The following is a 13,319-nucleotide window of genomic DNA, read 5'->3' as shown; positions in this document are numbered from 1 at the left end:
AAGATATCGCAAAAATATCGCAACGCCGGCCTTTTAATGGGCAAACTCCAGATGACGCTGGTAAGAATACAGAAAAAGAGAACTAGGTAGCCAACTGGCTCGTTTAGCTACAGTACGTCATGCAGACCTTTTACATTACAGTAATGGCAGTATGCACTCCTGCATGTAAACGGGAATATTAGTGGAATATACATTTTCATTAGCCATGTAAACAGCTTAGTCTGAATATTGGCTTTTTCAAAAACGGAATATTGTGTGCATCTAAACATAGTTAATGTATTTCCCTATTATTGGTTAACTGATTGGATTTTTAGCTGCGACCAGCAGCTCTATAAGTCACTCTGTTGGTTGATTGGTCGGTCGGTCGTTCAGTGCGTCCACAAAAAGTTCACCACAATTAGCGGGAACAGTTTTTGCCCTAGGGGGCTGAAATGAGCCATGGAGGTCATGTGTGTGTTTGTGTTCATGCCAATTGGCTAAACGTGGGGGGATAGCAGGGGCAGAAGGCTGAAATTTGGCATGGAGGTCAAGGGTGTGTGTGTGTGTGTTTATGTTCATGCCGATTGGCTAAAAAGGGCAAATTTAGAATTGCAGGGGGGCAGAGTAGGAAGGGGTGCCCCTGCCATCCTGCATTTAGGAAATAGGCATACTGTATGTGGTCGCAGCGATTGCAAATTCACGCTTGATATTTCACTGGTTCTTTCCCAGAGGTGGAAAGTACAAGTACTCCGGTAGTTTTTTGAAGGATTTGTACTTTTTAAGTATTTTTTTTACAATGTTATAGTTTTACTCTTACTTGAGTAATATTAATGATATTCTACTTGAGTATTCTTTTAAGTAAATTAGTGAATTCAGATGTTTGTTTTGCACCCCGCACTATGAAAACAGCACAGTACCATTGGGAGTGCTCGCTAACAGGTCCAGAATCACTTCTGCATTTAGGGCACCCAAACTGGTGGCTCGCACTCAAAACTGACCAATTGAAGTAGACAGGTGTAGACAATCAATTTGCGTCATCACATTAGCTCAGAAATCTCAGTTTCATTTGACACTGCTGATAGCATTGCTAAATGGATGTATGTGATTGTGACATTGCTGCAGCTAGCAGCTCATCTGGCACAGGAGAGAATCACCAAACTGAGCATCTCTGCTGCATCTGAACCAAGCTGTTCAGTATGAAAGACAAGACCGACAAAGACATCTTAGGTAACACTGGTCACATGTGCTGGATGTGTGAAATGTATTAGGGTACATAATGAAAATATAAAACATTTTTAAAGTAACGCAAATGTACCTTTAATTGAGTACGTTTAAATAGGCTACTTTTTTTACTCTTACTTGAGTCATTTCCTGGACTAGTACAGTACTAGTCTTTTTCTTGAGTTAATTTTCACTAAAGTAACAATACTTGCACTTGAGTAGGATTTGTCAGTACTGTTCTTTGCTCAGGTCAATGATACCTGCGATCTTGTGTTTGCTGCCGTCCACCTGGCAGGAGGAGACGTGGTCGTCGCCTGTGTCTTTGTGGGTGCAGACGCCTGCCTGCAGCCCCCCGCACACAGACAGGTGGTACAGGTACTTTCCCTTCAGGACCTGGTAGTCTCGACCCTTCAGGGAGGTCAAGTCGAACTCATGGCGGCTCTGAGGGTCTCGAACCCGGCACTCCTCACCTGGGACGACACGTTTGGAAAATGAGCGGACGGACATAAATATATACTGTATCTCTATCTCTGTCTCTCGCTCTGTGTGTGTGTCTGTGTGTGTGTGTGGGGGAGGTCTCTCTGTCTGTCTCCCTTTCTGTGTATATCTCTCTATTTCTCTCTCTCTCTCGTAGTTTTGGGGAATTTTTGCCATGAAAATGATTGACATGTAGAATATGAGCACAAAATATCAGCTCTTAGCAGCTTCAATCTAAAAATATCTGTATTGACATTCAAAAACACACGATGGTCGAACACTACTCATCACTCTCTCACGCACGCAGACACAAGCAGACACATCAGGCCCGATTTTAGCCTGCTACATTAGGGTGGGCTGGTAGGGGGCAACTTTGGCGGTAGGTTGCCAGAGGTTGTCGGTTCGGGGATGGGGATTAAGTTGCATTATATTCTTATATTCTACATTATAACGATTTGAAGCAGGGTGTAGAAGCCATTTCCAGAGTTAAGTGTAATGGGTACACCAAATTGTTCCAGTAGGAGTCAGCCACCTACTTGTGTGACAGGTTGACAGATATGGGAAGATGTCATTATAATGTTTATGTTTACTATGGGGGACCAACAACTTATTTTATTTACCTTATTGCACTGACAGATAATTTTATAATTTTACTAGTTTCACATATTTTTCAGGATGATATAACTTGTCGCAGAACATCTATTTTGGTTTATTTGGTAAAAGTGGAACTGTATTCCTTCTGGTGTTCTTCATTGTTCATGATTTTGTGGAAAGCATTCACTATAGACAGTCAGTTGGAACAGTTGACACAAGTACTTTGGTGTGTGAGAATGCACTACACGATTCTCGCCACAAGGCGGCACCTGTGAGCAAGTGGCGACTGTTGTAAACGAAGTAGTCTTGAATAACGTAGCAGTCTGTAGCTAACACAGCAGTTGTCAAGCAGCAGAGCAACATACTGAATCTTTCCATTGGTTGGGGCTGAAAGAAACATATCGTAGGCGGAGTTCCCAGCATGCTCTGGGGTAGATGTGTTTATTAATGTGCTTTGGGAGGTTAGTTAAAGGACTTCCTGTTCTATATGTGTATTGTTAGTTATCTGCAAGGTTATGTGTAGAGCTGCCGAAAATAATCGATTCAGAGATGCATCGCGATGCTTAATAGGACGATTCTGAATCGATTAACAAATATCAAAAATCGATTATAAAAAAAAAAAAAAAAAAAAATATATAATCAAATAAAATAGAATGTAAGTACATGCAGTTGTTTATTTTAATTATGGATCATAATACAATGCAATTCCAAATGCACTTTTATTTTAAAAGTAGCCACACAGTGAGAAAAAAGAAAGTGAGAAAAAATAAATCATGTATTGCGGAAAAAGTGATGCATCGATTTAAGATGCATCGTATAATCGAATCGAATCGAATCGTAGACTTGTATAATCGAATCGTATCGAATCGTGAGATCAGTGAAGATGCACAGCTCTAGTTATGTGTCGACTGTTCTGCATGTTAATTACATTGCTTCACAATGTTGAAATGTAAGCACCATGGGTGAGTCGGGTGTGCCCGCAGTAGGGGTGTCAAAAATAATCGATTATAAGATGCATCGCGATGCGGACGTGCACGATTCTGCATCGATTCACAAATATCAAAAATCGATTATATATATATATATGTTTTTTAATAATCAAATAAAATAGAATGGAAGTACATGCAGTTGTTTATTTTAATTATGGATCATAATACAATGCAATTCCAAATGCACTTTTATTTTAAAAGTAGCCACACAGTGAGAAAAAAGAAAGTGAGAAAAAATAAATCATGTATTGCGGAAAAAAGTGATGCATCGATTTAAGATGCATCGAGATGCATCGATAATCGTAATCGAATCGTAGCCCTCTGAATCGTAATCGAATCGTGAGGCCAGTGAAGATTCACAGCCCTAGCCCGCAGTGACCCCCTCTGAGATGCTGTGTGTGGGTGAGTGTGTTCTAATGCAAAAAACAGTATTTCCTGTAGTCTTGTGTTGTATGGGGCGCAGGATCTGCTACTAAAACAGAGATCATCTCTCTCTGCCTGTGCCTGTTGCAATATTTCCCTAACTTTTGATTGGGTGGGCAAGAGCGGCCTCGACACACACACACACACACACACACACACTTTTACCTTGAGACTTCCTGATAGGGCACGCCTCAGAGGTCCTCCAGATGAAGACGTATTCGCAGCCGTCTTTTCGGTCAAACACAGGGGAGCCCTGGACGGACAGACAAAGACACACTCACACATTTTTATTCAGACAAGCCTTTAGTTAACCTCTGGTTTTTATCTGCTCTTGTCAGGTTTTATATCCTTGTTATGGTATTTTTTATTCTGAATATTTTACTTGTTTGGTGTGTCTTTGTTGCTCTTGTGTCAACAACAGATCCTACTTTCAAGGCAATAAAGCAGCCCTGGATCCTTGGTCATGGTTTTGGAATTCTATTCTACACTAAAATTTGTATTTAAAAATAAAAGATCCAGTCTCGCCTAAATCCCTCCGCTATATTCTCTTCTATAAATAAAAATTATATTTGGCAAAATTACGTTCTATAATGTTAGACCCACAGTCAATTGAAAATCACAGTATCAGGATCTGTTGTTGAATTTTAACTGCATTCATTCAGTTTTTATTGATGGCACAAGGTAAATGTAGTAAAGAAGCATTTTTGTAATTTGATGTGCGGTTAGAGTATCTATCTTTTGAACACATATCCCATTTACAACAGGTGGAATCAACACATTGACCATAGATATAGAAATAGTAAGATACAAGTAATCTGGTTCTTATTTCACTAAAGACGAATTTTTTAAATGCCAGTCGTAAACTTTTTAATGACTTGTCTATGAACAAAATCCAGAGATCTGTGTGAGCTGTAATGGTAGGTTTCTACCAGAGGGTGGCAGCAGATTCTGTGTCAGAATTTGGTCAGAATTTGGTTATCCATGTTGAAAGGGTGTAACGCTTGTCAACATGGCTCTTCTTCTCTCAACTCGCACCAAAAGTGCATCACCATTGCGACACACTTTCTTCTTCTCTCGGTTTATATGCGGGTCGCTGACACAAGGTGCTTACTGCCACCTGCTGTACAAGTAGGATACTTGCATCGTTTCAAAACTCCAGTCTCCACATGTCCACATTCCTATACCAACCCGGATTTTGATGACGAAGACAGGCTCGGCCGCTGGAGAGCGGAGTCTCCATGTTTGACGCTCAAAACAAGAGGTAGTGTGGACAATAGATGCAAATTAAGTGCAGATCTCTAAAAAACGGCCTAATGTAGACATGGCCTTAGTTTACTGGGTGGTTTGGAGTGAGACAGGGTTTCTTTTTTCCCCCCCGATTTTTTATCCCATTTTTATCCCCCATTAGTGCTAATTTAATTTATTTATCCTGGTTGCTACTCCACCCTCTGCCGATCTGGGGAGAACCGAAACTGGCTCCATGCTTCCTCCGAGACATGGGCAGTTAGCCAGCCGCTTCTTTTCACCTGACAGGGGAAGCTTCACCGGTAGGACATAGCACGTGGGAGGTTCACGCTATTCCAACCAGTTCCCCTCCCTCGGAACAGGCGCCCTTAACGACCAGAGGAGGAACCACATTAGCAACCAGGATATTGCATGTTTTGGTGAAGGGGGTTCCTATATGAAGGAAACCCCCGGGAGGCACGGGGAGAACATGCAAACTCCACACAGAAAGGCCCTTTTGACGACCCCACCCGGGCGGTGGGCACTCGAGGACATGCGGACGGGCACGCATTCCTTCAGCGCTCACAGCGTCCCAGGTGGGAATCAAACCCAGGACCTTCGAGCCGGGACAGGGTTTCTGCAGGTTTCAAAAAGTTACATTTAAGACGTTTTATCATTATGAATTATGAATGCAATTTGAGACCTATTTCATGTCGATACTGGCAAAAAAAGTACGAAAGATATGAAGGAAAATTGGGCTTTGATGCTCCGGATGTGAAAGTATATTGGGTGATGGGAATCAAACCCAGGACCAAGACTTTTTTTACAGTGGCTTTATGTCTTTATGTCAGTACGACTGTGATGCCTTTTTACCAACGTTCTAGTCTCACTTGCCAGCCTCCCCTCCCTTCCGTGAGAGGAGTATGGCAGCGCTGGTCGGCATTCTGGAATTGCTAGAGAGCTAGATTGCTGTTCGGGTTTAACCAATCACACTCACAGTGCCTTTGGAAAATAGATTCCAACAATCCAAATCTTCGTCAAAACTTGCCATTTTCAGCGTGTAGCAACGAGCTAGCATGTACCGTAGGTTTCTGCCGTTAGCTTGCTAGCTAGTTAGTTAGCGTTGTTGTTTTCACTTTGGCGGCCGGGGCACATTTACAGTTGACACACAGGGAGGAGGAAGCGGAAGCCCGACTTTTGAAGGACCGGCAGAACTCAGCTGTGGGACTCACTGGGCTGTCGTCACACTGAAAGATGATGCGGGTGGAGTAGTGGGAGGTGGCGCCGCACTGGTCCCCGTTCAGGTAGAGGATGCTGACGGAGCCATCGTCCGCCACCTGCAGGCTGGACTGCACGTAGCCCAGGTTGTTGTAGCTGGTCTCACCAATCTTGACGCAAGCACCCAAAGGACCCACTGGGAGAGGAAGAGAGACACTTAGAGAGCGCATCACAGTTACAGCTACTGAGGCTGAACTAGGGCCTGAGTTTGCTTGTGTGTCTATTAGAGCCCCCCTGGTCTCAATGTGGGCCCCAGTGATGTCATCAGACTCTATTAGAGCCCCCCTGGTCTCAATGTGGCCCCAGTGATGTCATCAGACTCTATTAGAGCCCCCCTCGTCTCAATGTGGCCCCAGTGATGTCATCAGACTCTATTAGAGCCCCCCTCGTCTCAATGTGGCCCCAGTGATGTCATCAGACTCTATTAGAGCCCCCCTCGTCTCAATGTGGCCCCAGTGATGTCATCAGACTCTATTAGAGCCCCCCTGGTCTCAATGTGGGCCCCAGTGATGTCATCAGACTCTATTAGAGCCCCCCTCGTCTCAATGTGGCCCCAGTGATGTCAACAGACGGCACTGAATCATTAGCCCTGCTCCAAACCTTTCCCTATTGCAGAAATAGTGGACTATATAGTCGTGTGTTTGCCATTTTGTACTAGCGTCCGAATTCTCAACTGTTAATTTGGTTCACTATATAGTCCACTGTAAAATACCCACAATGCACTGTGATTTCTAGTGAACAGCAAATGTACCCTACATTTTCTCCCATACTGTATACCACAATGCAATGCGGTCGTGTTTAGCAAAGGAGAAGAGTGAGGCAGGGTCCAAAATTTCCCATATAGTTCACTATAATGATAAAGACTACATAGTGAGTGAGTGAAAGCGTGAACCACCCCGAACACAGTATTGTGTGATGACATCACTGGTCCACACTTAAACTCAAGTCAACTGTCACTGTCACTGTCAAGTCAACTGTCAAACTAAATGAATGTCTGCTAGATTGTTTACAGTTTTCATATACGTGTTAGATCATGTGCAAAATAAATCAGTGTTGTTTTTTGGTTAAGTGTCCCTTTAAGTACACATTAAGTGAACAAAAAAAAATCTAAATTTCGATTCTTGCACAAAATATATACATTCAAACACTTTCAATGACCCATGTCTATTTATGTCTATTTTCAAAAACTATGAATGTCTTGATTTTTTCCTCAAATTCACAAACGTTCAAGTATTTCAAGGAGCCGTGGGAATCCTGATAAAAGTACCATAGAGAGTCAGTGTAGTATTAAAGCCCCAATCAGTAACTTTTTCAACATTAATATAACAGCTTGTTTGTCATTGAAGATGATCCAGTGTATTCTAATAGGGAGAATGTCGCCTCTATTAGTCCCACACCGCCCCCCAAAGGCCTCTCCTGGCACTAAGCATTTTTGTGCCTGCGTCCCGGAGACAGCATGGGCGGCATACCGCACATGCGCTGTGTACAGCGCAAGTGCTGTGTCCATAAAAACAAGGAAGTAACTCGATGCGGATTTGCTACCAAAATGACGTTTCACGTAACTATGGATTATTATTTCATCGCGTGGTGAGTACCCGATGTCACCACATGTACATAGAGCTTTCTGGCGCTGTGTTTTGTTGACTTTGAACGGCAATATCGATAGCGATACTATTGCACCCAGAGGGCGCAGTTTCCCCAATAGCAAAACTTGGAAAAGTTGCTGATTGGGGCTTTAATATGTGATCAATGAAACTCTATATCAGAGGTGGTGTGTGTGTGTGTGTGTGTGTGTGTGTGTGTGTGCGTGTGTGTCATACTGACCGGGGCAGCCATGTACGGAGGGCAGTGGTCTGCAGACGTTGATGTAGAAGCTGCGTGACTTGGACTGATCTGACGTATCTATGGCGATCCAGGGGCTGTCCTCCGCGTCCCGGGACAGGTGACTCAGGTCGTACTCGTTACCGTGGGAATCTGGACACACAGTACAAATATATTCACACACATGGGAAGAAGAGGATTCGTCAAGGTGTTTTGGGGCTCAAACTCAAAGAAGCCTCTGATTTGCGAACGGTGCAATTTTACACACATGGGTGACGTGGAATCAGACCTGCCAACATTAGGCTGTGAAAAAGAGGAACATTTTCTAGGGTATCGGCAAATGTTCTAATAATGGTACAGATGAAACTTAACTACTTAAACTCAACATAACATAAAAACTCTGTCAGAATTCTAAACCAAGTTAGGAGTGTTTTTGATTCTACCAGATGTTTCTGTCCACACGCCAATCTGTTTTTAATCACTCTTTTTTGCCTTCACGGTCAGACGAAACCTGGAGTGAGAAGGGGCTGGTTTCCATCAGAGACATAGATGGTCAATCCACATCCTTTGATCTTCTGACGAGGAAATTTGAGTTGCCCAACACGCACTTGCTCAGATACCTACAAATCAGACCTTATGTTCGATCCAAGATTCATAACTTTGAAACGCTCTCAAATGAACATGCTGGTTTCGACATTTTGCTGAGCCCTCCTCACTCCAAGCATCTTGTCTCTAGATTTGTATGTCTGTTTGATAACTGCACCATGGCCTTTACTGAGAGGATTAGAGAAGCGTGGCAGAGGGAACTTGGTATTGCGTTATCTGAAATGATATGGGATAGGAGCCTGTCTGGGATACAACTCTGCGCCGTTAATAGCAGACACCAGCTGATCCAATTTAAATTCGCACAAGATCTGTCTCTTCTGTCTCACCACTGTGTGACAGGTGTCAAGTGTCGGAGGGCATTCTGGTTCTGCCCTTCACTAACGGGATTCTGGGCCAAAATATTTGATTGGTACTCTTAAGGCCTACAAAATAACCCTTCAGCCGGAGGCGGAACTCGCCATCTTTGGCTGCTCAGAGTCCTCTCTGAGCTTCCCTACAGCTGTGCAACAGCCTCTGACACAGGGGACAACTGTCGCCAAAAAACTCATTCTGAAGGAATGGAAGTCTCCCTCTTCACCTTCTTTTCAGTTGTGGTTGACGGACATGATCTCTGTTAGAAGGATGGAGAGACTCGGGTTCCTGAGCGCCAACTCAGGATTTCAACTATCTGAGACCCGTTTTTGGCCTACTTTGACGAGGTTCGGACTGGGAGTAGCTGGTGACGCTCGGCTGAGTTTTTGTGGCCCCCTTGCATGGGACCCCAAGCACAACATATTGTATAAGCACATAAGCACTTTACGCTGCTGGTAGCCTGTTTTTGTATACCTGTATGTATATATGTATGCATTAACCCCCCTCTTTTCTTTATTTTACTGTGTGAGCTTGTTGTTGGCCAATTTCCCCCCGCTGCCCCGGTCGCTGCTCCACCCTCTGCCGATCTGGGTAGAGCCATAGACTAGCACCATGCTTCCTTCAACACATGCGCAGTTGCCAGCCGCTTATTTTCACCTGGCAGCGGGGAGCTTCACCGGCAGGACATAGCACGTGGGAGGATCACGCTATTCCCACCAGTTCCCTTCCGCCCCGAACAGGCACCCCGACCGAACAGAGGTGGCGCTAGTGCAGCAACCAGGACACATACATGTACCCTCAAGAGGAGTGGAACAAGATCCTCAATGAAATTAAATCTGCTAATTCTCTGAATGGTTTTAAAAACCTTCTGAAAAGATTCTTGCTGTGCAAACTAGAGTTGTAATGGTTATTGAACTTGTGTGTTTTTGTTGATTCATTGTACTATTTGGTTTATTTGATGTTGTTTATGTCCTGTTTTTATAAGAGCAGGGACCATGTTGGAAATAAGTCTTCGCACTCTTACATGTTTATCCTGTGGGTTTTGTTCTGCTATACCCATGAATAAAGTCAATCAATCAGGCTTCCCACCCGCAGACACAGCCAATCGTGCCTGTGCCTGTATGGATGCGCGACCAAGTCGGAGGTAACACGGGGGCGCGAACCTGTGACCCTCGTGTTGGTAGGCAGGGAATCTACCCCTAGACTACCCGGGCGCCCGTTGTTCTTTGTGTTCTAAGGAAAAACTGAAAATGAAATATTGAAAAAAACAAAAGGAAAAAAAACATAACATAACATTAAATTTAATCTGCTGGCCACTGAGCAGCTCCACAGGAGCGGTTGGGGTTAAGGGCCTTGCTCAAGGGCACCTCAGTGGTGGTAATGAGGGAGGGGGAAGCATTAATAAACCATCTAGATGTCCTTGGTTTCTCTAAAGTAATGTGTCCCTCATGGTGTAACAAGTTCAGCCAGCAGGGAGCGCCAATTTAAGCTCGCTGCCACTGCAATAGATCTGTGGTATTGCCTTTTGTACATTGCCACTGCACAACTTGCCATGACTGCACCTTCCACTGACAAGTGGCTATTTTATTATTATTCATTCCATTTTATTACTATTCTATAGTTCCCCCAACTGTTTGCCTTATTTACGGTTTGCCTTATTTACATATACTTGGCCTTATTTACATTTACATACATAAGTATTGCTCTTGTAACTTTGTACCTACCTACTTTTGATTTACCTACTGCACCATGTCTTGTAATGGAGCCTCTAGCATAAGAATTTCACATGTGCGTACTTGTACAATGGATTGACAATAAGAATCTTGAATCACTGTATATACATGATAAATAAATACATCTGTATGTGTATGTGTGTGCGTGTGCGTGTGCGTGTGCGCGTTGTCCTTACCGATCACCTGGCAGGTACCCGGGGGGGGGGTGCAGGCCAGAGCGGTGTTGAACTGGAACAGGACGTCGTGCGTGCGATGTCCGGACGAGCCCAGCTCCTCTCGGACCAGCTCCAGAGAGCCGGGGTGAGAGTCCGGGGCACACACGAAACTAATGGTGAAGGTGTTCCGAGTGGCTGGGGAGAGACCACAGAGGACAGGTCAAAGGTCAATACAGAGAGATGGAAAAAGAGAGGAGAGCCATAGTGTGGTCAGTTCCTTTCAGTAAACGCTGATGTTGGTTTGATAGAAATGTGGACATTTAAATTGCTCCTGTTGCCATTCAAAGCTTCTCAGTCCTCGATACCTGGACAAGAGCTGCATCTGTTGCTGTGGTCGATGTAGGGCTGGGCGATAAAACAATAGTAATATCATTTATCGGTGATAGACACTTCATCAATACAATAAGAAAATACTTCCATATATATCGATATGTCCCTTGATAATAGAGCGTGCGACAAGTGACACGCAAACAGCCAAACAAACAGACAAATCCTAAAGTTCCCACCCCACCATATTAACAGGGCTCCAGAGTGCGCCCATTTGGTCACATTGTAACACCCTAAAATCTGCTAGTGTGTAGGGGTCGACCGATTATCGGCATTTTCGATTATCGGCGTCGATATTCAGCATTTTGCCGATTATCTGTATCGCCATTTTCATTGGCTGTTTGCCGATATAATAATTTAATAAAAAAATGCGCTAATTTGCGGCTGCTGCAGCTGGAAGAAGCCTCTCCTACAGTAGTTCCCTCTGTGTGATCTGGAGCAATGTCCCGCCCACAGCGCTATCTGATTGGTTACACATCGAGCAATAGCCTATCAGAGGGCTCAGAGATGAAATCTTGACACCTCAGTGCTCTCTGTTCAGCCTGCACAGAGAGAGGCTCATCGGCCATCGGGGCTCTGCTGCCTGTAAGCGAGTGCAGCGGACTCGACTGGTTGGCTGTTGTGACTGTGACAGTCACACTGTGTTAAGGTAAAGCAGCAGATATTGCCATGCCGAAGTTGTAATAAAGTGAATATACATCATAATTACCTACGCTGACATTGCAAAAAGACCACGATCTTATGAGCGATTCGTATGAAGCGCTGCCTGGCAGCCTCGCACAGTGCAAAGTGTGGAGTGTGGAGATAGGTCTGTCTATGCGAGAGAGATGAAGCAGTTTCATTGAAAATGCGCGCATGCACTTTATTGCAGTGATAACGATAACAAGATAACAGAGCTTATTTGTGTACTGATAGCATAATATATCTTTGAGTAACGTTGGTGCCTGCAGTGCTGTGCAACTCAAACTTGTCACCACCGCTGTTGAAAAGGGCAATAGCCTAGTAACGTCACAAAGCATTGTATGGGGCACTAGTTTTTAATTCCATAGTAGCGTGTCCACGGTGTTTAATCAAATGGCCATGGTTGTCAGTAGCGAAGCTGTTTTATTGATCCAGTAGCGCTGCGTGTCCGAAAAATACATTGGCATGTCTGGGCAAGCAGAGCAGACTTTTTTTCTGTTTTCTGTTTGGAACAAGGAACCGAATAAACTAGGATGAGACATTTCGTCAGCGGACTCTCTGTTTGTTTGGAATTAAACAAGGAACCGAATAAACGAGGATGAGACATTACGTCAGCGGATTCACGGATGAACGTGTTTGTGTCAGTATTCTCCTTTGAGAGCCTGGGGTGAGGTTAGTGTCAGGTGTAAGCGGAGGGAAACCCTCTATTATTTTGTTACTGTGGTGATTCGGTGTTAGGTTGTTAAAAGCATAAGTCCACAGCTTTATCTTGATAATATGCCCAAGTCTCCACTAGATTGCGCGCGCGCGCACACACACACACACACACACACACACACACACACACACACACACACACACACACACACACACACACACACCACTTTGCTTAATGTTAATAGTGTGACTATTTTCAATTAATATTGCAGTTGGATAAACTGAAGAAAATGCATTTTAACAATGGGTCGTGTTATTCTAAATTTTGACACCAAGATTTTCAATTTTACTGCAAATGTATATCGGTTCCAAAATATTGGTTATCGGTCTCTTTGATTAGCGATAATCGAAATCGGTATCGGCCCTGAAAAAAGCATATCGGTCGACCCCTACTAGTGTGCCTAAATATTTTTCTTGAGTCGCACAGAAAGACAGGGAAATACCAAAAGAAAACGTTTTCAATGGCTTCTGTGTGCTTTAGACTTGTGCAAAATCGTTTTATTTTGAAAATCCGACTGGAAGTCGTATCGTTCTTATCGCTAGTGGAACACAGGACTGTCTGCAGCCAGCCATCCAGATCCAACCTCAATTCTTCGGTCTCTCTGTATCGTTTAGCCGGTTAGCTTGAAGGCGTGACCGGAGTCACAGATTTAATTAAAGTGTGTCAGACGATGGTTTTGTAT

At 43.9% G+C, this 13,319-nt stretch overlaps 1 protein-coding gene across 1 annotated transcript in view; it reads right to left on the bottom strand.

Moving 5' to 3' along the window:
* igf2r (insulin-like growth factor 2 receptor) overlaps positions 1-13,319 on the bottom strand; it is a gene marked incomplete at its 5' end in the record, with an annotated part of 144,593 nt that overhangs the window by 46,560 nt on the left and 84,714 nt on the right. The window contains 5 exons of the mRNA XM_083642893.1: positions 1,461-1,670; positions 3,849-3,936; positions 6,140-6,321; positions 8,010-8,159; positions 10,873-11,046. Of these exons, the coding sequence (XP_083499019.1) occupies positions 1,461-1,670; positions 3,849-3,936; positions 6,140-6,321; positions 8,010-8,159; positions 10,873-11,046 (804 nt within the window). The remainder of the gene's footprint in view (positions 1-1,460; positions 1,671-3,848; positions 3,937-6,139; positions 6,322-8,009; positions 8,160-10,872; positions 11,047-13,319) is intronic.

Source organism: Poromitra crassiceps, assembly GCF_964638095.1.
Source record: "Poromitra crassiceps genome assembly, chromosome: 9".
NCBI classification, from domain to species: Eukaryota; Metazoa; Chordata; class Actinopteri; order Beryciformes; family Melamphaidae; genus Poromitra; species Poromitra crassiceps.
The sequence above is the reverse complement of the archived record's forward strand: the minus strand, read 5'-3'. Positions and strand labels throughout refer to the sequence as shown.